The sequence below is a fragment of the Theobroma umbraticum genome, unplaced genomic scaffold, assembly GCF_002168275.2.
Source record: "Theobroma umbraticum cultivar Fairchild unplaced genomic scaffold, ASM216827v3 scaffold_56.0, whole genome shotgun sequence".
NCBI classification, from domain to species: Eukaryota; Viridiplantae; Streptophyta; class Magnoliopsida; order Malvales; family Malvaceae; genus Theobroma; species Theobroma umbraticum.
The window spans coordinates 945,072-970,083 of record NW_018397256.1 but is presented as its reverse complement, the minus strand read 5'-3'; the positions used below and the strand labels follow the sequence as shown (position 1 = coordinate 970,083).

At 33.2% G+C, this 25,012-nt stretch overlaps 1 protein-coding gene across 2 annotated transcripts; it reads left to right on the top strand.

The window, feature by feature from the left end:
* Positions 1 to 11,928: 11,928 nt before the first annotated feature.
* On the top strand, positions 11,929 to 24,435 carry RPN13 (regulatory particle non-ATPase 13). Of its 2 annotated transcripts, none has more exons than XM_021421447.2 (14): positions 11,929 to 12,025; positions 12,243 to 12,305; positions 12,445 to 12,534; positions 12,692 to 12,751; positions 14,438 to 14,476; positions 14,585 to 14,659; positions 14,739 to 14,805; positions 15,639 to 15,720; positions 22,525 to 22,643; positions 22,747 to 22,770; positions 23,433 to 23,527; positions 23,603 to 23,680; positions 23,768 to 23,822; positions 23,984 to 24,435. In XM_021421447.2, exons 2-14 carry the CDS (start codon positions 12,267 to 12,269, stop codon positions 24,124 to 24,126), a joined length of 966 nt encoding a protein of 321 aa, XP_021277122.1. In that variant the 5' UTR covers positions 11,929 to 12,025; positions 12,243 to 12,266; the 3' UTR covers positions 24,127 to 24,435. The 2 variants fall into 2 exon arrangements, with proteins under 2 accessions (XP_021277122.1, XP_021277121.1); XM_021421446.2 differs by having other exon boundaries at positions 12,442 to 12,534.
* The last annotated feature ends 577 nt before the right edge of the window (positions 24,436 to 25,012 follow it).

The following is a 25,012-nucleotide window of genomic DNA, read 5'->3' as shown; positions in this document are numbered from 1 at the left end:
ACCATACTTGCACTGATTTTTATCAAATGAGCCTTTTTCATCAATTTCCTACAAGAGCCATAAGAGAAATTAGTAATAACTACTCTTAAGGTAATTTAAAACAAAACAACATAAAATTTAACTAAAATAACTTAAATTATTCACTCAACAAGTAATCAAACTTAAACTAGAAAAACACCTAAATCGCTAAAATCTGAACCTAAAATCTCAAAGATCTAGCTACGTAAGCCCCCAAAATGTGTCAAAATAACTCTATATAATAGAGTTATCATGCTAGAAAATGAGTTCAAAGATATAAACGACTTAATCGACTAAGTGGCAATATTAGTCGACTAAGAGCATTATGTTTGAAAATTTGAATTGAATGCTAAAAGACAAATTAACGGCTAGAATTGTCTCCAAACTATTTTCAATGGTCAGAATCTATTTAACAGCCATCAGAGTTGATTTTTCAAGTATAAAAGGCACTCCCACTAGCTATGAATAAGTTTTGAAGGCTTCCAAGATCAAAAAGGGTTCAAAAATAGCAAAAACTCTCTGCATACTTTCTACACTTCACCCCAATCTTTGTGATAGAGTTAAGCACTTCATCTTGTACCATTCAGATTAGGTTAGTGATCATAGGTATGTCCTTTTTTCTTTTCTCCTTAATTACTTAAAGTGTGCAAGACACTCTAAGGGGATTAATCAAGCTTGGGTTAGCTTGATTGAGTGCATAGGTTCTAACTCAGCCTAGAAAAGTTAGTTTGGGTTTTGGTTGATCCCAAGAAAAACTATTATTAAAGGTTGTGGCTGAGCTTGTGAAAAGCCATTGTAAAAGCTTGATGAAAGCTTGGGAATTTCATCGTTTATAGTGATTTGGTTTGGAAAATTCTTGGTTGAACAATCAAGGTAGTGGATGTAGGTCTTTGACTGAACCACTATAAATCTTTATGTACTGTCTTCCTTGTTTTATTTTTCATTTCATTCTTTGTTAGATTATTCCTTCAACTTGCATTTAATTTCTCTTCATTAAGCTTTAACTTGCCCCCAGTTAGAGGTCGAATTTAGTAAAAGTCAAAAAAGTACTATTCACCCCCTCTAACACATTTATTTGGGACCAACAACTAGGAGTGATAAGGCAATCTTCTTAGGCTATGCATTGAACTCTAAAGCATAAAAAGTTTTTAACAAAAGAACTCTTATTATAAAAAAGTCAATTCATATTGTTTTTGATGAGACTAATGGTACACAAAGAAAGGTAGTGCTTAATGATGATGATGCAGATGAGATTGAGAAAAAAATAGACAAAATGGGCTTAGATAATAAAGAAAATGATGGAAAGTGCTCAAAGGAGAAAGATGATGATGAACCACCATTAGAAGACTTGCAAAAAGTTGAAGGATAGCACAATGATCTTTCTAAAAGCTAAAGATTTGTAAGGAATCATCCTTAAGAACTCACCATCGATGATCCCTAGAAAGGTGTCAAAACTACTAGGAAATTAAGAGAAGCTTGTGAGTATCTAGCATTCATATCACGAGTGGAACCAAGGAACTTTGAGGACGCTGAATAGAAAAAGAGTTAGATGATTGCTATGTAAGAAAAATTGGGCCAATTTGAAAGGAAAAAAGTTTGGACCTTAGTTCCATGGCTAACCAACCATCCAATTGTTGGTACAAGATGGGTATTTAAGAACAAGATTGATGAATTAGGAAATGTGGTAAGAAATAAGGCAAGATTAATTACCCAAGGCTACAATCAAGAAGAAGGTTGTGGGAGAATTTTGTTAGGAAGTGCAAGGAAAATTTGAAGTAAGCATGACGAGAGAATTAAATTTCTTCCTTGGTCTACAAATCAAGAAATGTGAGGATAGAATATTCATCAATCAAGAGAAGTATACCAAAAAAATGCTAAAATAGTTCAATGTGATGGATATGAAATCAATTGGAACTCCTATGAGCCCTTCCACGAAGCTTGACAAAAATGATAAAGGGAAAGATGTGGACTAAAAGCTCTATAGAGGTATGATTGGTTCACTTCTTTATCTTACTGCTAGTAGACTTGATATATTGTTTAGTGTGTGCTTATGTGCAAGATTCTAATCATGTCTCAAGGAATCACATTTGACTACAGTAAAAAAGATTTTTAAATATCTTTTGCATACTTAAAGCTTAGACTTTTGGCATCCAAAAGGTTCATATTTTAATCCTTTTGGCTACTCGAATGCAAATTTTGCTGGTAGCAAAACTAATTGGAAAAGCACTAGTGGTACCTGTCAATTCCTTGGAAACATGTTAATGTCTTGGGCTTGCAAGAAACAAAGTTCTATTACTCAATCAATTGCTGAAGCTAAGTACATATCACTAAGTAGTTATTGTGCAAAAATCCATTAGATTAGGCAACAACCAAATGATTTTGGAATGACTATGCATACGGTTCCCATTTATTATGATACTATGAGTGCCATAAATATCTCCAAAAATTGTGTTCAACACTCTAGAACCAAGTACATAGAAATAAGACATCATTTCATTAGAGATCATGTGCTTAAAAGAGATATTGAAATAGATTTTGTAGATACCTTGCATCAATTGGCTGACACTTTCATAAAACTATTGAATAAAGAACAATTTTGTAGACTTAGGAGAGATTTAGGAATGATTGATGCCAATGAACTCTAATTTCTACAGAATTGATCATGTTTTTGATGATAAGTCTTGTGATAATCTTGCTCACTTATTAACATAATTGATTAAATGATGATTGTGATGAGTTAGAGGAATAGTAAAATAAAAATAAAGATCATTGTAATTAGTTAAGACCCCTTCTAACCGATTAGAACATTTCTGTTTTGGGATAGCTAATCACATTAGTAAGTTCATAATTAGTTAAAGGTGTTTATAATCAATTAAAGAAAATTAGACCTTTTAGAAAACCTTAAGTCAGAAACATAGTAATTGATTAAGACATGAGCTAATTGATTAGAAGACTTTTGACAATTAAAGGACTGTGGTGTAGGAAATTTTGAAAATTAACAAAAAAAAACTAGGAAAGTGGTATGATAAATCACGCACTCAAAATGTGGGTAACTGATTAATAACCCCTCATAAAAAACCCCTACCCACTGAGAACCATACCTTGAGAAATCAAAAGTCTCAAGAAATTCCCAATTCCCTTCTCTCCTTTTTCCTCTGAAACTCAAAAAACCTTAAAAAAAGAATCCCATGGCAAAAACCATTTTTACTCACAAATTAGTTGAGAAAGAAAAAGAAAAAGGACAGTTGATGACTCTTTCATACTTTCCTCTAAAAAGAAAAGAAAAATAAAAAAACCTTCAGTAAGAAAATGAACAGACGTAAAAAGAAAATGACAAAGAAAGGAAAAGGATTGAGAGATGTAAGAACCACTGTAGGCAAAGGTACTGGTTCCTCTTCCTTGATTTCGAAATCACTTGCATGTTGATAGGTTTAGAAAATTGAGAATGCCATAATCTCTTGTAGGAAGCTTTTTTATTAGGATAGTTTTAGTTATTCATCGACAATGAAAAAGGATTTGGAAGGGTATTTTGAAATATTGAAGTTGAAGTATATGAGTATATTTGGAGATAGAATGTTTAGCCCTTCTTTGGTAAATGAATTATATTCTAGCATTACTATTGACAAAACTGAATTGGAAGATCAAGAAGGGTTTGTAGAGGATAGCTTGAATGTGCTCCTAGATGGTAGAGATTTTCTAATCAATGCCTAGGATTTAGGAGAATTTCTCAAAACTGAATCTGAAGTAGGAGAGTACAAGATGCTTGAGAAATATGACCCGAGCCATCTTTGGGATATTATAACTGGAAAAAGGGAAAATTCTTGCTCTAGAAGTTATGTTAGTTAGATTAAGAATGCTCAACTTAGGATTCTACAATATTTCATAGCAACCACTCTACATGAAAGAAGTAGCAATTTTAACTATGTCAGTGCACAGGACTTGTGGCTGATAGAAGCTATTTTCAATGAAATTTCACTGAATGTGGGAAAGTATACGGTTGAAAGAATCAAGGCAACCCTACTAGGGAATAAAGTAAACTTGCCCTATGGCAACATTCTTACAACTTTGGTAAAACGGAAAGGAATTTGGAATGTAAGATTTCAATATGATCTTATAAGGAACAAGGAACATGGGATATTTCTAGAAAGTGTATTGAAAATGGGATACAAGATAGAGATGAATGAATGCATTAAAGTCACAAAAGGTACACCTTTGCCTGTTCCAACTAGAAGTCCTCCAACACCTTTCACCAGGGCTAGTCAACCCCTTATTCAAAGTGACATGTTTAATCTCCTCATGAGAATTAATGGAAAGTTAACTGATCAAGCTGAAATGATTGTGAACATTGAAGAAAAACTTCAATAGCTTGAAGCCCTATTGCATCCAACCAAAGAAATAGAATCTCCTGAAGGCCCAACCACTATTACAAATCAATCTAGTGAGAGAATAGCTATAGAACAGTTTGAGGTTGCTGTTTTTTATCATGAAAGAGAAACTGGAAAAGAAATACCTGAAAATGAATATGTGAATTAGAATGAAAAAGAGTATTTTGGAAAGGAGAATTCTGAACAAGAAGAACAGGAAAAAAAAGACACCAACCATAAAAAAGAATAAGGAAGAAAGAGAAATAGAGAAAGAAACTCAAGTGAAAAACAAACACTCAACTATTGGACAAAGAACTATGAGTTATCTTGAAGAATCTGAAGAGATCCTAGTTTCTAACTTTATCAGAGACATTATCAAGGAAGCTAAAACTGATTAGGCATGACAACAAGCAAAGATGCAACAAGAAGTTCAGTCAACTCCACAGGGGACAAAACAAGGTGCAGGGGAAACAAATCATGACAAGGGCAAAGCAGTTGAAATGGACACTACTTTTATTGCTAAGAAAACAAATCATGACAAGAAGAAAATACGCCAGACTAGCATTGACCTCCACTCAACAACCTTCTAAACCAATAGCTCCCCAACCCATCTCATCTTGTTCCTTCTCATCATCTAACTCTTCCTCTAGCTTCCCTCCTAAATCCTTCAAAGTGCATTTTGGCACTAATGAATCCTCTTTTTCCTTGGACTCAAATAAGGATTTGTTTTAGATGATAGCAAAAAGGGGAGAAAATAAAGAGGTAAAATAATAGAATTAGGGAGAAATTTTGGTAGGAAAGATAAGGAAGATAAATAAGTCTTTTAAGATATGCTTTTATTGGTTTTGTTTTGGGATACTTTATGGTATGGTTTATGAGACAATGTTTTATGCTATAAACAATGGTTGAATGCTTATGGTATTATGATTGAATTATATTTATGCATATGTGGTTTATATTGTGTTGAGATTTTATATTTGTATGTTGAAATTATATTGAATGGCTGGACATTGATGTCTATATATATGTTTTTCCAATTGAATGTCTTTATGTTGAACGATTTTATTAAAGCATATATTTAGGGGAGCAATTCCAAATCTACGCATAAATTATTTTTACAGATAATACACTCTTAATCTAGAAGTGTTTTGTCATCATCAAGAAAAGTTGAGAATGTTGACTTCATATGTTTTTGATGATAACAAAACATTTCTCATTCATTAATGTATAATCTTATTATTTAAGTGTGTAAGATTTAATTTAATATCCCTGACAAAGTTGTCCATTAAAGGCTAGTCAAGAAACTTGCTAAACTTAATGAGGAGTTAATCAGTCAAAGAGGAAAAGAGCAAGTAATAAACAAAAATAGAACCTTAGTCATTAACTAACAAGGGACCTTAATCAATTAAAGCATGGTTGTGTTATAAGCTAAAACAAAACAGAAATATACTAATCGGTTAAGAAGTCTGGTTAATCGATTAGAGCATAAGGTTCTAGTACATTCAAATGCCAAAAATAAGTTTGAAAATATAATTGACCATTAAAGGGAGCCAAAATGGAAAAGTTCAAAATTTGAAGTTTTTTTAGTTGATTAAAATTGATTTTAATTGGTTATGGTTAAAGGAAATAAAGCTGCAATCAGTTAAGGGAAGAGCTAACTAATTAAAGGAACACTATTATGTAGAGAAAAATGAAAATAAAAAGTTTGTAATTGGTTAAAGCCTGCTATAACCAGTTAGAGAAAGTTTGTTGAAGAAGTGAAGCTTGCAGACAAAGAACTCTTAATTTGTTAGAGTTGCTTGTAATCGATTAACCGAAGTCTATCTCCCTTTTTGAATTTAAATACTAAAGGATAAAATAACGGCTAGAAGTGCATCAGAGTTATTTTTAATGGCTAGAAACTATCTCTAATAGAAAAATTTGACTCCCTACGTATAAAAGGGAGCCCCAATGGTCAAAGAAAGTATATTTGAATAGAAAAGAGCTATTTTGAGCAAAACCCAAAATATTCTTCATCAAAAACACTTGTTCTTCATTCCAAATCTAGAAAAAGCTATGAGCTTGATTATAATCTTCTTAGACTTGTAAAGGTACTTAGCTGTACTTCTTTTTTTTTTTTGAGAAATTGTAGTGTGAGAAGCACTCTAAAGCTTGTTGTAAGGGATTAGAGCTTGGGTTGAGAGCTTACTTTATAAAAACTTGGTGAAAGCTGTTAATTCCACCAATATAGTGAAGCTGAGTTGAAAATCTTTGATTGAGAGATTAAAATAGTGGATGTAGGTCAAGGGGAGTAAACCACTATAAATAGTCTTGCATTGTCCACTTCTCTTTACCTTTCCTTACTTGCTATCTTTTAGCCACTACAAGCTTTACATTCATTTGCCTCTAATCGATTAAAAGCTCTATCATTCAAAAAGGGCTAAGCTTAAAATTTTAATGCTATTCACCCCTTTCTAGCACTCCATTGTGACCAACAAACTAATGATCAAAGTATGAGCTTATAAGTGCATTAGGACTTTATAAAAACCTTTATGCAGTTTGGTTGAAAAATAGGCTAAGTACTTATGTTCAAAATTACATTGAAAGAGGCTTAAACTAACCTTAAATTTCGAGACCTCCCATGAGGGTATCAAGGCTTTAAGCTTTAAATGCCTTAGGAAAAAAGTGTATCGAGACAACTTTGGAGGATATAGAGACTCCATGCGTTAAAAGACCAAAATTCCAAAGGACAAGTATTGAACTATCGAGATTTGGACATTATGTATTGAGATATCTTCTTAGAAGAGCAAAATTCTAGAAGGTAAGTATTAGTGTATAGAGACACAAATTCAAAGTATTAAGACCTTGCTCTCTACTTTTAGATTCCAGATAAGAAGTCTAAAAGTATTGAGACTTGAACTTCCAAGTACTAAGATTTCACCTTCAAAAATCATATTCCAAAGAGGAAGAGTCAACGTATCAAGAGACTTTAGCACAGTATAAAAACCTTGTTTTTAGAGCCTAAGATTTCAAGAGGTCAAGTGCATAAGTATTGAGACCAGCTTGTCAAGTATCAAGACCGTATCTCTAGATATGACTTTCCAAAGAGTAAGTTGCTATGTGTCAAGACCAAGCCAAAGAAGTACTAAGACAAAGCTTAGTCTGGGAGTCATCAAGGAATAACAAGTATCGAGACAAGCATTTGAAATATCTTAACATTAGTAGAGAATGGGACTTAAACTATCAAGACTCAAATTATAGGTATCGAGACCTCATATCAAACAAGTCACAAAAGGACAAGCTTACCAACCAAAATTTTTAAATCAAAAGGTCAAAAAGCTAGAACAAGGCTCTCACATATAAAAGGAAGGCTGCAACTCATTTTTCATGTGAAAGAACACCTAAAGAAGAAATCCTAAGAAAGAGTCAAGTTTCTAAGAGAAAATCTGTAACACCTCAATTTTTTATGTAAACTAAAAATGATTTATGAAATATATGGAGTCTTGAGGACTTTGATGATATGATATGTATGCCTAATGTTTAAAAGTGTATATATTGACACTTAGGCAAAACTTTGAGAAAATATGTGATAAATCCCATAATTTGAGATTTTGATTAAGGTTTGATGTTATGTTTATGAATTTATGTGTATAGGACTAAGTTAAATGAATGATTTGAGGTGTAATATCAACCGAGAATAATATGAGAGTGTTAAACTTAGATTTTTAGAGTTTTTAAGAAAATTAGAACTACCTATAAGAATGAAAGTATCGATACATATCCCAATGTATCGATACATTCATGGGAAGATGAATAACAAAATCCTTAAGAAGAATATTCTATCGCTACATTGGAGAATGTATTGATAGATTTGGTCAAAGATTAACATGTGTCGATATATTGTCTAAATTTATCGATACATTTGAAGTAAATAGCACTTATAGGGAAAAGTATCGAAACATTTCCCACATGTATCGATACATGTTTGGGTAGTGAGCATTATACCTGAACTGTATCGATACACTACCCCAATATATTGATACATTTATTCAAAATTATAGAAAATGTATCGATACATTGCTAAATGTATCGATACATTAAAGAGGAAAGGCAAAAATAAAAAAGAGCATCAGGACATTCTACCCAACTCTTTCTCTTAGCTCTTTTTCTCTTTTTTTTTTTTTAGAAACCCGAAACCCTAAAGCCCTTAACGGATTTTTAAAGTGATTTGAGGCTATTTGGAGCTTGAGAAACCATTCTAGAGGTAAAATTTAACATTTTAACCAATGATTTTCCTATTTAATTGGTTAAATGTTAAGAAATTTGATTTTCTCTAAATTTGGTAATTTTTCCCTTTGGTTTGGATTGAGGAATTTGGGAGCTAAGACTCATGCAATCTAACTTCTAAGGTATGAGTTTAACTTATTAATGAAGGATTTGAGCTTAAATAGTTGAGTTGCTAATATTTGGTTAATTGTGTAAAAAGCTAGTATTTTTCGAAAGCTAGGAATAATTAATATTTTGATGTTTTGATGTGTTTGAAGGGGAACGGAGTTAAATTGACTCATTGGCAAGCTAGACGACTATTAAAGGCTAAAGATCAAAGCTTGGCAGGGAATGCCTCCTATTGTCACTATGAATAGGTCTTGAATTAAAATGCATGTGATGCATGACGCCTTGTGAAGGCACTACCATGGTATTAGATTGTGTGTATGTATGTATTTATATATATATATATATATATTATATGATTGCCTAGATGTAAATGCCTAGGCTAGAGAACCAAAAATATGAATTATGTGTTTGTGTCATGTGATATGAGCCACATAGATGGCTTATGCTAGGTGTGTGCCCAAACCAAAATATCTAGACGTAATGATGAATTCCTAGGATGTAAATTACCCTATGTGAGTAATATGATGAGAAGATTTGATCCAACGATGCCTTGGAGACTTAGAGGCACTTAAAACCCTAATCGACCTTAAGACGATTGAAGTTCAATGAATGTGATTTGTGGTTTGATGAGGAAAGATGTGAATGATAAAGGCATGATGGCCTTGCTTGTGGACTTGTGTTCCATATGAAGAATGAATTCCAAACATTGATTTGATTTGTGGACAAGTGGAATTTTGCCCCCTGTGACTATTTATGTGCATGCAGGGATGGTGCTAAGCAAGGACGATGGTATTAGTCAAGCTTGTGAGCCCTGCTTGCAATGCTTTGATGCCACCATTAAGATTACTTTAGGTGATGCCAATGTTGAGAGATTACTTCGGTCAATGATCTGCTCTTCTCCAATTGTTTTGGGGCTAAGAGTGATCCGTTTCTCCTCTAGTTGCTTCGACATTGTGTGTGATCTGTTCTTTGTCCGTTGCTTTGGCATGTGCATGATTTGTTTCTCTGCTGGTTGGTGATCGAGCGTGATCTGACTATATCCAAAGGAGGACCACTCATTGATTTGATTTGTATAAGACATGAGATAGCAGTAGAAAGGCTTAGATGAATGTGATATGACTCTTATATGAAACTTCGACACCTAGAATAAGTCGAGGAGAATGATTTGAATAACTTTGATCAACTTCAAAGGTGAGCCTAATGATACGTGTGATTATTTTTGGAGACATTAAGGATGATAATATGCCCTTATATTAGAGATTTAGGGATAATAATATGCCTTGTATTTGGAAATGTTTGCTAGAACATCTAACTGCATGGAAGGTGCATATATTTTATATATGTATTTTATATAAATATATATGATTTTGTTTATTTGCATCACTCACTGAGTATTATAGTACTCACCCATTTGTATACCATGTGCAGATAAATAGGTTACAGAGCTGTGTGATACAAGTCGTCTAGTGACAGATCGATTTTGGCATCTAGTAAGTTTTCCATTTTAGTTACCCTGCTGAGTCAGTTGAAGTCTTTCGTTGTGGATAATATGTGTAGGCATTGAGTGTCACGTTATATTGAGTATTAAGAGTTAATATATATGAACCTGTTTGGATGGCCAACGTATGGCCACATTATTATTTGTATGGAATTTGAGTTAAGGATATTATATTTTATTTGAATTTATTATCAATTTTTGATGATTGAATCCCTTGGCCTATGTATATTTAAATATGAACTTTGAAGCTTGGTCAAGTCTAGTGGGCTTGCTTGTTGAGCCCGTGCACCGGTCTTGACCCTCGGGTTTGGGTTGTGAGAAAATCCTTTCTTTGTCACTTTTCAAATCAAATGTTCATCATGTTTAGTTGCTTGTGCTTGAGCTTAAAAGCCTTATTACTCTTTCTTAAGCCTTCATCATCTTCTCTTGTATTCATTGATAATATTCAGCCTACTTAGAGGCATTCTTGAGCTTACACTTCATTATCCTTGTAATCCTTGTAAGGGTTATACCTTACCCTTGAAAGGTAAAGTGCTTAAAGTGGTTATACCTTAACCCTTGAAAGGTAGTGTTGATATGTTATACCTTAGCCTGTGGAAAGTTAGAAAGGTGTTTGCTCTTGTGAAAAAGCATTGTAAAGGTTGTACTAGCTCTCAAGAAAGGGCATTATATGGTTTGTGCTTACTCTCGTGAAAAAATAATTTATGAGTTGTGCTTGAGTCTAGAAAAAGGCATTGTTGTAAATGTTATATTTGAGTTTGAAAATGTATTTTCATAGTGGACTTCAAATTTCTTAATGAGCTAAAAGAGAGGACATAAGCATTGAGGTCGAATCTCTATAAATATCGTGTCTTTTGTGTTTGTTAAAAGTCCTATCTTTGTACGTTCACTTGCAAACCATTTTTTAATCAACTCACCAAACGACTCTTATAACTCTTATTGCTTGATCTTAAAAGGTTTTTCATCTTTGTAGTAAAAAAAAATTTTATCTTGCAAAGGGAGTTTCAAAAAGTTTTGAAAATACTCAATTCACTCCCCCACTTGAGGTTATTCCTTTGAGCTAACCAAACTAACAAATGTCAATATTTTGAGTTATATGAAAATCGCACTAGTGTGATAGTTTTCACTATTATATTTTTCACATTTAAATAATATTTTATATTTAGAATTTATAATTTCATAATACAATTGATACGTTAGATTTCATATTGATTGGCTTGAGATTAGATGATTCCTATTGATTACTACTTGCAAGGGTGTGTACGATAAATCATTAAATATTTTTCAAATTTTTAAAAATTAAATTTTTAATAATTTAATTTTAAAAACTATTGAAGGGAAGATTTTCATTGAAAGGGTATTAAAAATTTTATGTATTCAGTTAATTTTATTTTAGAAAATTATTATATAATTATTATTAATATTAAATTCTTTTATTACTATAAATACAAAATATTTATAAAATCACATTTTTTTTAATAAAAGATTGATGAAAACTAACAAAAGAATTGATTTGACGTGTTTTAGTTCTAGGGTGTAAACATTTTTACAGACAGTTGATAAAATTTAATTAAGAAAAGAACTGGGTGCATTTCGTAATATTAGTAAAGTTAATGTCTGATTTTGCAAAGGCAGAACTCGGCCGCTATGGATATACAGAATTCAAGTTGAAGCTCGCTGCTCTTCGCCATCTAATCTTTACATCCCAAAAAGAAAAGAAGAAAAAGAGATTGATCAAATTCTACACACAAACACCGCTATATAAAGACAGGTATGATGATAAGCTCTTGTTTGTTACCTGATTGAGAAACTATAAGACTCTCTTCCTCATTTTAGGGTTTTCTCTCTGGGGGGTTATATAGCAATTCTCGTTAATTTATTGCGTTAAACAGCAGCTTGTTCCTTGAATTATATCTCTTTCTTTGCTTAGGGTTTTGTATTCTTTTTCAACTTGGTTTGATTTCTTTTTCTTGTTTTTGTTTTCAAAGTTACTTAAAGAAGTGGAGCTGCTAATGGGTTCGTCCTCCACCGAAGCTTTTCCAGCAATGCAGGTATTGCCTCAACTAAATGCTTAAATAAAAAAGCTTTTTTTTAAAATTTTTTTGGAATGAATGAATGTCTTACCTTATCGTGTTTCAAACTTATTGCTGTGGTTTTAGAATCTCTCTCTTGTGCTTGTGTTGTCAGGAGACTTTGCTTGAGTTTCGTGCTGGTAAAATGTTGTTGGAAGGAAAAAGGGTTGTCCCTGATACACGTAAAGGACTCATTCGCGTAACTAGGGTATTATCAAATGAAGCAATTTCTGATATACATATTATTTTATCTTTTGGGTTACATTTGAGTCTTAGACTAGTGAAATTGATCATATTTCCTTCAGAATTTCTGTTTAAATTAATTTTATCTCAGCTGTTGTGAGCTTACTGCCTTTCTGGATCAGGGTGAGGAGGGACTAGTACATTTTCAGTGGGTTGATCGCACACAAAATGTTATCGAAGATGTATCCCTCTTCTTATATTTTGCTTTGTTGTCTCACTTCAATATTTCATTCTGCCTCATTCTTGTGATTCATTTTCACCAAGGTTGCTTAGTTCCGTTATATTTGGAATAGGTATCTTCCCTTTCTTGTGGTTAAAGTGTCATTCATTAATCATGGTCTCCTGAGGTCTAATGCTTGAGAATTTTTTAAAGAAATTATTGTCAGAATAATATTGTTACTTGGGTTGAAGAAATTGCATTAGGCTGTTCATACACTCTTTTTGGATTATACCACCTTTATTCTTTTATTTTTACTAACAAGTTCTAATGATTGGTTAACATTCTTCAAGTTTGGGGAATTCTGCTTCTGTTAGGGCAGCAGTGGGCCTCAGTTAGGAGAATATATACGGGTTTTGAGGTTAAGGTTTAGGGCAAGAGTTTGGACTAGGGCTTGATAAAGGTGGGATGGTAACTAAAGAAGTGTTCTAATTGAAGGAAAAGGTTGCTGCAAAATTTGGCAGCATATTGTATTCGAAGGACCTAGTTGGTGGGATAAGATATACAAAGGTTGTAAAATATTATCAAAGATACGGAAAAGGGGATTTGATTTAGATTACCAATGAATGCCTAAATCAGCCAAATAATTATGACTTCTATTAATTAGAAGCTTACTAAAGTATTAATTCATAGTTATTTGTAATGATTTTTCTCTCTTTTTCTCTAGGAGTAGAGGGAGCAAGTAACACAGGAATCCATGCATCAATGAACCAAATAACGTACAACTTTTACCGATCAAAAGTATACTAAAATAATTGAGCCAAAAAAAAACAGTATACTAAAGTACCAATTGATGATAGATAGATCTAGAGGAGTTGCAAGTAAGTTAGATTCCCATGCCTACAATATTTCAATCTTTATCAATCAAAAGCATACCAATATTACTAAAATAGAAATATTATCTTCATGTTTATGATGTCTCTTGGACTACTACTTAACCCAGTAGGTCTGTGGTTCCAAGTTGGAAACTATTTAAGCTCTTAGAGCACTTAAACTTGGCTCACTAACCTGTTTAACCTTTCTGAATTCATAATATTAAATTCTAAATTGCCTGACTTAAGAGTACAGAGCACGGACGTATGTTCTTCAATGGCTGATTATCACCATTAATGGAACAAAGTTTTGCCTTCTTTTGGTTATCCTGAGCAAATTGACTCCCAGTAAGTTTGTAAACACAGTACAATCTGTAATATTTTCTGGGGGCCCTGGGTTCTGCTAGCTACCATTTAAGTTTTTGTTCATTTTGTTTCTTTTTAAATATATGTTCTTTCGGTTAAGGATTCACCTAGATTTTACAAATTATTCAAATTAGTTTTATCTTCTCATCTTGGTAACAACTGAAATGGTTCGGTCTGTTGCCCATCCTTGCAAGTTGCGAGTCAGTGAGAATATCCTTCTCATTGTTCAAATTGATTAATATTTCCATCTGATTGACAATTGATATGGTTAAGTATTGAGTTTTAATTATTGTCCTTCAAAAGCTCAGTTTCCCAGTTCATATTCAGACATGGCATTAAGCTTCTATGCCTACTTAACCCTGGTTTCATTGCCTTGGCATCAGCTTTGTTGTTCTAATTGTTCATGTAATTTGTCGTTTTATTTTTTTTATTGTGAGAATGTTTTCAGTTTTCCTTGACACAACTTATCTTAGGATCAGATTATTTTTCCTGATGAGGCTGTTTTTGAGAAGGTATTTAATTTTCTTTTGAATTATTTAAATCTTTTCAAAGGATTGTTAGATCGGAATCTATTAGCTTTTTTAAGTAATTTTGAATATTATTATTCTTGGTTAACTCAGGTTAATCAAGCATCAGGCAGGGTTTACATATTAAAGTTCAATACGGACGACCGGAAGTTCTTTTTCTGGATGCAGGTCAGATTTGTTGATTTGCTTCCTGTGTAATGTAGTTTCTGCTATTTATTGATAAATTATTTTATTCTTATTCTCTCAGGAGCCTAAAGCAGAAGATGACTCACAATTATGTAGCGCAGTAAATAATATCATCAATCAACCATTAGGTATAAATGGATTACTTTATTGTTGACTTTATGCTTTGTAGTATTAAAGCTGTGTCCTAACCATCTGGGTTATCTCTCTGTGAATCTTTTTGGTATGTGTATGATAAAATAAATCATTTGCTTTTTGGTATTTCGTTGTATGGATGCCTTATAACTTCAACAGAACATATTCTTGCAGTTATCCTGATTTTGATTTCCAACATGATTTCATTGGTTATGTTTCCCTTTTTCTTTTGGTTACTGAATGTTCTATTTTTACTTTAACGGTTTCTTCTTCCCTTTTTTTATTTTGAAGCATCCTCATCTTAATTTTTGATGATGGAATCAAATGTCATTAAGCATCCTCATCTTACTTTATGATGATGTAATCAAATATGTTATCTTATCAAACATGACTTTTTTAACCAGTCTCTCTCTCTCTCTCTCTCTCTCTCTCTGTGTTCCATCAACTCTCAAACTTGACTTTTTACTTTATCTTTTGTAAATGTATTTCATGCCACAAAATTGTAAACCCTTGTATGCATAGGTGCCATGTCTTGCTTTTTTTCCATTAGGAATTGTTGCGAACTGATTGTTTTAGATCATTTAACTGATGTCTTATACACTTTTTTTTTTTCTGTTCCTTCTCCTTGTTAAGATTTGAGCCTAACTCCCTGTTACCCGTTGCTCTGTCAGTGGATGAGGACTCCATATATTACTCAAATTTGATATTTTAATATTGACTATGGCTTGATGCGTGTGTGTTTGGTGGCGGCGGGGGGGGGGGGGGTGTTGCGGGGTGGGGAGAGGAGTTTCCACAAAATTTGATTGTTTGTTTTTATTCTATTCAACAGAATTCCTTGGTGATGAAGAGCCTGATGCTTCTGTACCTTTGCAAGTGTCTGAAGACATGGCTGAAGATGATATTTCATCAAGGTAAAGCTATTGTTACAAAGAATTCCCCCCATCCTTTTTTTAAGATAGTTCATGATATTTATTTGGTTTTAGAATTGCCATATTGGGTTTGATTAGCCGGGAGAATTTTTATTTTGTATGAGTTTAATGATGAATGTCAATTTGATTAGAAAACTTTCTATAAAGTTTTGCAAACTGCAAAGTAGAAACCTATATAATATTGTTATCATGAACTTAGATTTCAGATGATTTGTGTTCTAGCCTCCCATATTCCTTGTATCATAAATGTCAATTACTTAGCAAAACACTATTAAAATAGTTTTTTTGGCCAAGTATTAAAATCTATGTTGCTCAGACTATTAAAAAATGGAGGAGTACCCATGTCAACACAACATAATCCTCGACGCGATATCGGATCTGTGTCTGACATGGTAAAATAACTTCAGACATTTTGGCAGAAGAGTGTAGCTCGATGCTAGTTTCATTTTTTTTTCTCAAGTCTTGCTTTTATTGGGTAATTTAGATGCTAGAAATCCAAAATGAAAGAGGAGATAATAGAGAGAGAATCAGCTGCTGGAAATCTGAAAGAAAGGGATGATAACAGAGAGAAGACAAGAAGGAGAGAGAGAGAGAGAGAGATAAGATGGATGGGTGACTTAGGGTATTGCTGGAAAGAGTGGGTGTAGGGACCAGTGGTGGAAGAATGTTGCAGGAACTTAGAACAAGAGAGAAAGAGGGAAAGGTGCTGCACAAAGAGACCAAATATGAAAAGAATCCACTCTTAGAAATTTAGGTTTCTTCGAGCTTTTAAATTCAAAACCTATTACAACTGGAAAGCCTATTTGCATATTAATATATGAAAAGCCCTTTGTGATTAAAAGAGAAAGAAGTCCATTATAATTTTCTTTCTCTGTTTCTTTAAAGGAAACGCCAGTCTCATCCTGTCACATTTTCATTGACCTAAAATCCTGTCACATTTTCATTAAACTAAAATGATTGCTCAATCACTTATACTGAAGCAAATCAAATATATAAAATTGAATAAACATATCCTATTTTATTAAATTTAGAACGAGTCCTTGCGCCTATATCCTACTTTCAAATCTTTTTTAGCCATATCCCGTGTCTTAGATTTAAGGGACTGACGAATCAGATGCTTCGGCACTACCTGCACCTGAGTCCAAGCAACACAGATTAAAATGGTTATGAGACTTGTTAATTAAAATTAGTTTAAAATATGACGTGGGACACATTGAAGATTCTGCTTACATGATTTGTGGTGGATTAGGAGAGAAATTAGACATTGTAGTGTTTATAAATGTGGAAAATCAAATTTAACATTTAATATATTGAGTTTATGACTGGAGGCTGTTATGGGGCAATTAATATTGAATTTGTTGAGTTGATGACTAGAGGCTGATCTTAAGCATCAGGTTGTCCATGATCTTTGGTAATTGAGAGGATTATGATATCAAGGTTAGTGTTTGGTATTTATAAATTTATCTCTAGTTATTAGTTAGATAGTTTTCATCTTGGTTATTATGATTTATTAATTATTAGGATTTAATTTACTATTTCCTTGTGTCTTATCAGTTAGGATGAGATATTATCAACTAGCTGATGATACCAATTTACATTTTATAATTTCTTGAGAGCCTTAGCTCTATATGAAAACTAAAGTCTCTAGTTAGGTTTTGTTAGTTGAATTTTAGTAAAAGTTCCAAAGGTTGAGTTTCCTTAGAAAACTTCTATTTCCAGTTTTCAGTTTCCTTGTCTCTGTTACGCCTCAGGTTGTTATGGGAAGATTAGTTAGTCTGTACTGGTGAAAAAATTTGTGCAGGGTTCTGCGTTTCAGATATTTTAACCATTGAAATTTGTGGGTGAAAAAACAAGAAATAAGAGATGAAATAACAATCACATGGTTAGATTTTCTTAGAAAGATTTACTTTGATGAAGTTGACGGTACAAATATATTGGCATGGTTGTGGACTTGCTGATACTAGTTGGACTAGGATTTCAAAACATTGATTTTTAAGAGCAAATTGCAACCCAAATGAATCAACTATTTCAATAAAGGATTTGATAACTTAATGCAAATAGAGCCTCAAAGGAATAAAGTATAGGCCTATTCCAGCCAAAAGAAAGGAAAAAAACAAAGTGGCCAAAATAGCCTTCTCATGTTTGAAAAAAGCATGCTTCTTTTCTGGTTTGACCGCTAACTAGACAAGTTATTGTGTGCACCTTATATGTAGTTGCTATAGGGACTGAATGGTAATGGATATGTGGCACAAGGGAAAATGTGCTAATTTTTTCCTAGCTTTGGATTTTGTTCTCTTTTATCACTTATATTGTTGTGTTATTAATCTTGCTAGACCTAGGAGTATTACTTTCCCTTTTGGTTGTTTTGGCATTGAGTTATTAATAAGAAGTCAAGAACATGTTTGGTGGCCTCAAAAACTAGAATAACGAAGCATGTTGAACATACACTTTCTTCCTATGACCAAATTTTTTACTGAGGCTTACCACAAGAACTTTATTATCCAGAGCTTTTCCTTGTCTAAATTTACTTAGGACTTCACCTAAATTGGTAATGCTAGTAGGGATGGAGGATGAGTTGAAATTATGAATCAACACATACTGCAAAGTGAGTAATTGTTGGAGTTAGCAGGAATAGGACCTGAGAGGGATGGTTAAATGCAGCTGTATGGAGCGTCTTGTATGTTGCGAACTTCTGTTCAGAGTTAAAGGAAAATTATAAAAGATGGCCATAACATCAATGATGTCACAGAAAAAAATGTTGAAAGTTTGAACATATGCAAACAATGAGGGTGGTTGAGATGCAAATGCTATGCTAGATGTGTAAGCTTATGAAGAAAGAACTAGGAACAAGTACATAAAGGAAAAGGTGCAGATTGCACCCATTAAGGGCAAAATGAGATAAACACATTTAAAGTGGTTTTGAACATGTAAAGGGATGACCTATATATGTTCTCATGAGCAGATGTGATTTAGTGGAGGATACTTGTATTAAGAGGAGAGGAACATCAAAGAGGATGTGGATAGAAATAAAAAACAATGGAGCTCACTTTTACTAAGCTTTCTAAGGTGCTTACTAATGATTCAGCTGTTATTATAGTAGAAACATGTCTTTTCTCTTTTGTTTGTTTGTTTGGTCTCCCCAACGCCCCACCATCACTGACCCACATACACACACATAAAAGACAAAATTGAAATACCTTTTATCCTAGGGATTTAGAGTAAACGAGACTATTTTTTCCCATTTAGATGAATTAGTTTGAAGGTTGAGCATTTTTCAACTGTTCTACTTGCTGATGATATTTTCTTAGAAGGATAGATATAGGTTGCCACTTGCTATGCTTCGACATAGGAATGAATATATCTTTTGTGCAGTAACTCCTACAGGATACGAGTTATGGACGCCAAATGTGTTGCGTGTTAAATTGATATGGTAATTATGTTACAATAGCAATTGTTAAGCATGTGATATTTGTTTAGGTGATAACTGATAATGGTCTGTCTCAAACTGAAATGCATGTTATAAGGGAAAATGCCATTTGAAATCAAGCTACGTGGTGATTCAATAATATATTAAATTAGTTCATTTTTCAATCTATGTTGTGGACTTGTTTGTTTTACATATATGAATGTCAATGAAAATTGATTTTAAGACTTTTTGCAAACTTTTATAATTTAATTTCCAGTTCTGGATTCGTGAAATAAATGATTTAATTTTAGATTTGAATTCCGCTTTGACAACCATGGCTAAATTGTTTTGGTCAGTGTTGTTAAGGTTCATTCCTAGGCACTAAGTTATAGTGCTAAACAACAAAAGTGCCTCAGACCCTTTTGGGTGAGGCATATTTGATCACGCGCATGCCTGATTTGCCTAGGGATGTTATTTTGTAAGGCGGTAGGTGCAAAAAAAGCGTGCCTGATTGAAGTTCTCTTTCTTTTCTTTTATTCTTAAATTTTTCATTAGCTGTACCTTTCATAGTGAAAACAGCAACAATATCAAACGCTTTACTTCTCAATATTTGAGTAGTTCATCAACAAACTTGGGACTGAAATCATACATATTTGCCAAAAGAGGGAAAAAGAAATTTCTCATGTTTTCTGGGATAAAATGGATCACTTTTTAGAGTTTATTATCGGAATTAGATATTTTAAGCTTATTTTATGCACACACACACTCACATGCATATTGTCCGTACTTTGCTTAGGTGAGAGCTTTTTTTGCACCTTGCTCTTTAGGCAATATAAGGTTCTAGCTCCTAAAGGAAAAGGATTTGAAAGAAAAAGCTATAGTTTCCTAACCAAAATTTTTGACAACACTTTATTATCGTGGGTTAATAACATATTTGTACTTGAACTATAACCAAATGTTTGATTTGGTACCTACAATTTAAAGGGTAAATACTAAAAAAACCCTTTTACTTTTCCAAAATTTTTAGAGCCCTTATGCCTATTGTACTCAATTAAGTCAAAGCATCATTTTGGTTAATTGAATCGTTATTTAGATGGAAACCATTAAAATTTGTTATCTTCACTGCATCAGGATTTACGTGGCTGTTATCTTTACTTATCAACATCTATATGGCACGTACTTTGCAAAAAAAAAGCTCTATAGATGTTGATGTGGTATGCCATGTACGCGAGTGCTACGTGTCATGTAAGTGTCGACTCAATGTGAATTTTTATATTTTTCCATGTCGATATTGAATTGGTAGAGATAATGATCATGTAGATGTTCATGTGCTAGAAATAGCTGATTTAAGTGGTTTTCATTCAAAATAAGGTGTTAATCATACAAAAATATTGCTTTAAGGGCTCCGCCTCTGTACAATAGAAGGACCGGGTCTTATATGAGAAATTTAGGAAAGTAGAAGCGCTTTTATAGCGTTTTAGCCTAGCTTAAAAATGTACACTTAGGTACTCAGACTTTGTTTCTAGAGGTGTCTATGGGCCAAGTTATGCCATGTTTGGATAGGGGCTATTGGGCCTTCCTTTTTAAAAGCTAAGCACGAGCATGACTTACCTATTTAGCTATTATTATCAAAATAATAAAATATTATCTTTATGTTAACATTTTGTATTTTATAATATAGTTTAGAATTAAAATTGAATTAAAATATATAATTTATTAATAATAATAATCTAATCAAGTTAGGTTGGGCATGGACCTAATATTCCATGCAAATGTGAGACCAAAGGTGGCCAAACCTGTGTGCTTGGACAGGTAACTCGATCCTTGGATACCTCTTTTTGCGTGCATTTATTAATTTAACTTGAGACTAACTTTTGTTAATCAAATGGGTAATGTGTCCAAAAATAGTCAATAAAATGCGCCACGTCTAAAAAACTGCCATGTCATTTTTATTTTTTTGGAATTAGAAAATAAAAAAATGGAAAATAAAAAAATTTAAAAAAAAACAAAAATAAATCCTAAACCCTTCTTTCTTTTCCCTTGCCAGCCATCTTTCCCCCTAATTTCCCTCTTTCTCTCTCCTTTTTTTTTTAATTTTTTTTGAATTTCTTCTGTTCCTTTTTGGACTTTTTCTGTGAAATTTTTTCCAGATTTTTATTATTTTTTAATTTTAAAAAATAAAAAATAGCAAAGGAAAAATGATAGCATTTTTAGACATGTCTTATTGGTTGTGTTTGGACATCTCACACTTTTAACTATCCATTAGTCAAATGTGCAAACTAATAAATGAAAGATAGTTTGAGTTTTAATTGCACATTTTTAAACTTTAGGTGCCAAATTGAATATTTGATTATAATTCAGGTATCAAATGTGTAATCAATCCTATCACCATCTATGCATACTGCACTTTGCCATCTTGGTTTTCAGGGACCAAAAATGCAAATTGATACTGAATAAATGTTTATTGACACCACTTCTAAAGTTCAACATCAGTTTATGATATATAGGTTATTTGGGGTTTTAAGGGTTGAAATAGTGGTTAAAAGTCTTGTACAAATAGAGCACATTGCTTTATTTTTGGGCATCAATTCTAGGGGTAGGTATGTCTATATCAGGGAAGAAACTGTGGCCTGATGTTGAATAGTATCTCTATATCAGGGAAACTGCCCAAATGTTGAATGAAATGTTAGTTTGTTATTAACGGCAGATGCCAACATCTGTAGAAAATGTAGATTCCTTTGCTTTTATGGTCAGATTATCTGTTTCTGAAAGCTGAACAAGTTTAGATGTTGAAAATTCAAATGATCTTGCAGTTTGGTTTGTTGTTATTGTATTATTTTTTTGTATTAACGTTTTGTTGTCTCCTCTATTCATAGTCCTTAGCTGGCTTTTTAGATTGAAAGAAGTGTCACTGATTCTGAGCTCCAATATAACATGCTATGGTTTTCAGTGAAGCAGATTGTGTGAAATTATTTATATGACATAACTAAGCCTGTGGGTTGACTCGCTGTAATTCAGTGAAAATCTAAGCAGTAAGCTTTTTATTAATGTGCAATCAGATTAGGTGATGGCACAGTGTGTTATTCCATCTAGACTTCCTAGGGGGAGATGCGAAGCATGTAAGAACCTAAGGATAAATATTTTAAGAGCAACCAAATCCATAGGTTGGTAATTGGCTGTCCTTTTGCATCTGCCTCCCTATAAGGAAATGGAAGGAATGTTAACGTAATTTGATCTAGATGTATCATGTGTTTTTTTAAGCAACCTTATTATACAGAAGGTCTCTTACATGGCTTTCATAGTCCTTTTATTTTTGTTCAAGATATTATTTGCCACTTGTGGGATGTTTTTCTTATGTTTTTTCTACCTGAAATTTTCAGAGCTGGAAACTTGACTGTTACAAACTTAGGTGCAGAAGCAATTAGTGATGTAACCTCTTCATCAGGGCCAGTTAAATTGGAAGACTTGCAAAGAATATTGAGCAACATTGAGCCAGCAGGTATTTAGTTCTCTAGTTGCAGAATGATTGTTACTATTTTCTTTATTAAGCTTTAGATTATTTTGAGCTCTAACATGGTTGTTTGTGATTGCATCTGTTGCAGAGATAGCCAGTGATCCTGATGGAGGTGATGGTTTTTTATTATTTTAAATATATTTACTAGTATCTGGTAATTTCTAAACTGTTGAGTTTATAGTTGCCATTATCTGTGAACTTTGGGCTGTTCAGTTCCTGTGGATGTTTGAACTCACTTTTGCCACATGCGCGCGTATGTTTGTAGCAAGTGTAGCTAGAGTTTTTGCTTCCACCACCAAGTGTTAATGACATAAGCTGGATGCATAGTCCTGAGGCAAATCAGATTTTAAATGGTTATTGTTGTATATTTCCATGTGAAGCTTTTTTCTCATAGATATTGTAAAAGTAATAAAGAAATCATAGTTATCATATTACAAGTGTAAGGCAATAGCCGTCTAAGTGGCTGTGCTTTTGATCCTATATTTTAACCAGTTTCAAGAAATCTTTTCAAAGAGTGAGAGTAGGGCAGTTTTTGAAGGAACACTTTCTTCTTGATGTTGGTGGCTTTCAAATTTATGCCATATTGGTTAACTTCTTTGCTTTTATTCATATAATTGTAATCTGTTTATTGTTTCCCAAGAACTGTTGACTGTTGGGTGTTCATATTTGATATCATACCTTTAGGAAGAAGGTACTTTGTGGTGTAACTAAATATTTTACCTAGTTTTTTGCTTTGACGTAACTCCACTACTCTGCTTTTGTTTTCTCTGCCAGGCTTGGAATTAGGGGACATTTTGAAGCCAGATTTGATAATGCCATTGATTGAGACGTTGCCATTGGAAGAGCGATTAGCTTCATATTTACCTGAGGTACAGAATAGTTGCGCTTTTAAGTTTTCTTTCTATGTTTTATGTTCCCACAATTTGAAGTTATTGAGGTTTCAGGGTCAATGGACACCAGAGGATATGTTGGAGTTGCTGCAGAGCCCTCCATTCCGTCAACAAGTAGATTCATTTACTTATGTGAGGAATTAGAATCCAGCCTATTATTTGTTTGTAATTTCACAAGGCACTGGGCAATTTCTTGAGGCTGCTCTTTCTGTGTTATAGGTACTTCGAACTGGACAGATAGATTTGTCTCAGTTTGGAATTGACCCAAGTAAATGTGAGTAGTCTGCAGTTCAAATAATCTATAGCTTTGCTGGTATTCTAAATTCATTGTATGTCTTGCATGCAGTGTGTGTAAATCTTTGCATTGGAGAGTGCTATGTGTGCTTCATGGTGAATCAAATTAATTTATTTAATCACCTTTCCCATTTGTTGCAGACAAGTTCACTGTTTTGTCTTTCCTCGAGGCACTCGAAGATTCTGTTTCAAAGATGTCTGAGTCAGGAGAAACATGGCAAGATGATAAGGATTTAAGACCTCAATCATGTAATCCTAACGACCCCATGGACGAGAGCAAGTGATGGAGATAATTTCATCCATTGGTGTTTCTCTCATCCTTGTTTATTATAGGAGAGGTGAAATGTTTCTTTATCCTTTTGTTTTTTCATTACTAATTTTCTGGTGGGGTTTACATTTCATAGGCCTTACATTTCATAGGAATGGTTTTTGTTGTGGTTCAAACTTTCAGCTATTTTACAATACAACAAAAAATTTCTGTTGTAGGTTAAGTGGATATAATTTTATTGCATTAAGACCCATATTTTTAGTACCTGAACAGCTAGAGAAACCAATGAATTGGTGACACAAATAAAGGTTTAATATCTTGGGCAGCTGGTTTTTGTTGGGTTTAGTATTTTACAGTATTTATGTGATTGTTCTCCAAGGATGCATGCATGCCTGCCTGCCTCCCTTCCTCCCAACCAAATCTTAAAGTCTGAATTAGGGTTGTTACAATCATGGTTTGCTATGAGTAAAGGAAGCTCATCCAGAAAAACTTATGTGCATAGATATCCCACAGTAGTGTGGGCATATTTGATACAGAAATTTTCCAGATTAATATTTGCTGGAGCCAATTATGAATTACAGCAATTGCAAATATTTTGAGCTCCTTTTTCCATAAAATCTTACATGAAATTTCCTCAGCAACTCTTTAACGTGTTTGTGCTACATTAGTTGGTTCCAACTTGGTATTAGACTAAAGTATAGATTTGGAGTAAAATTAATTGCTATATTTGGGTATGTTAAGTGATGCCGTTTTGATTATCTATCCAAACTGGTAAAGCCAATATGCATGGGATTTGTTTGAAGTAGGCAGTTTGGGTGATTGTGCAGAATGAATTCACTTCAACCATTGCATCCATTAGATCTTTGGCCATGGAGCTGCAAAGGGTTGAATGATTGAATTCT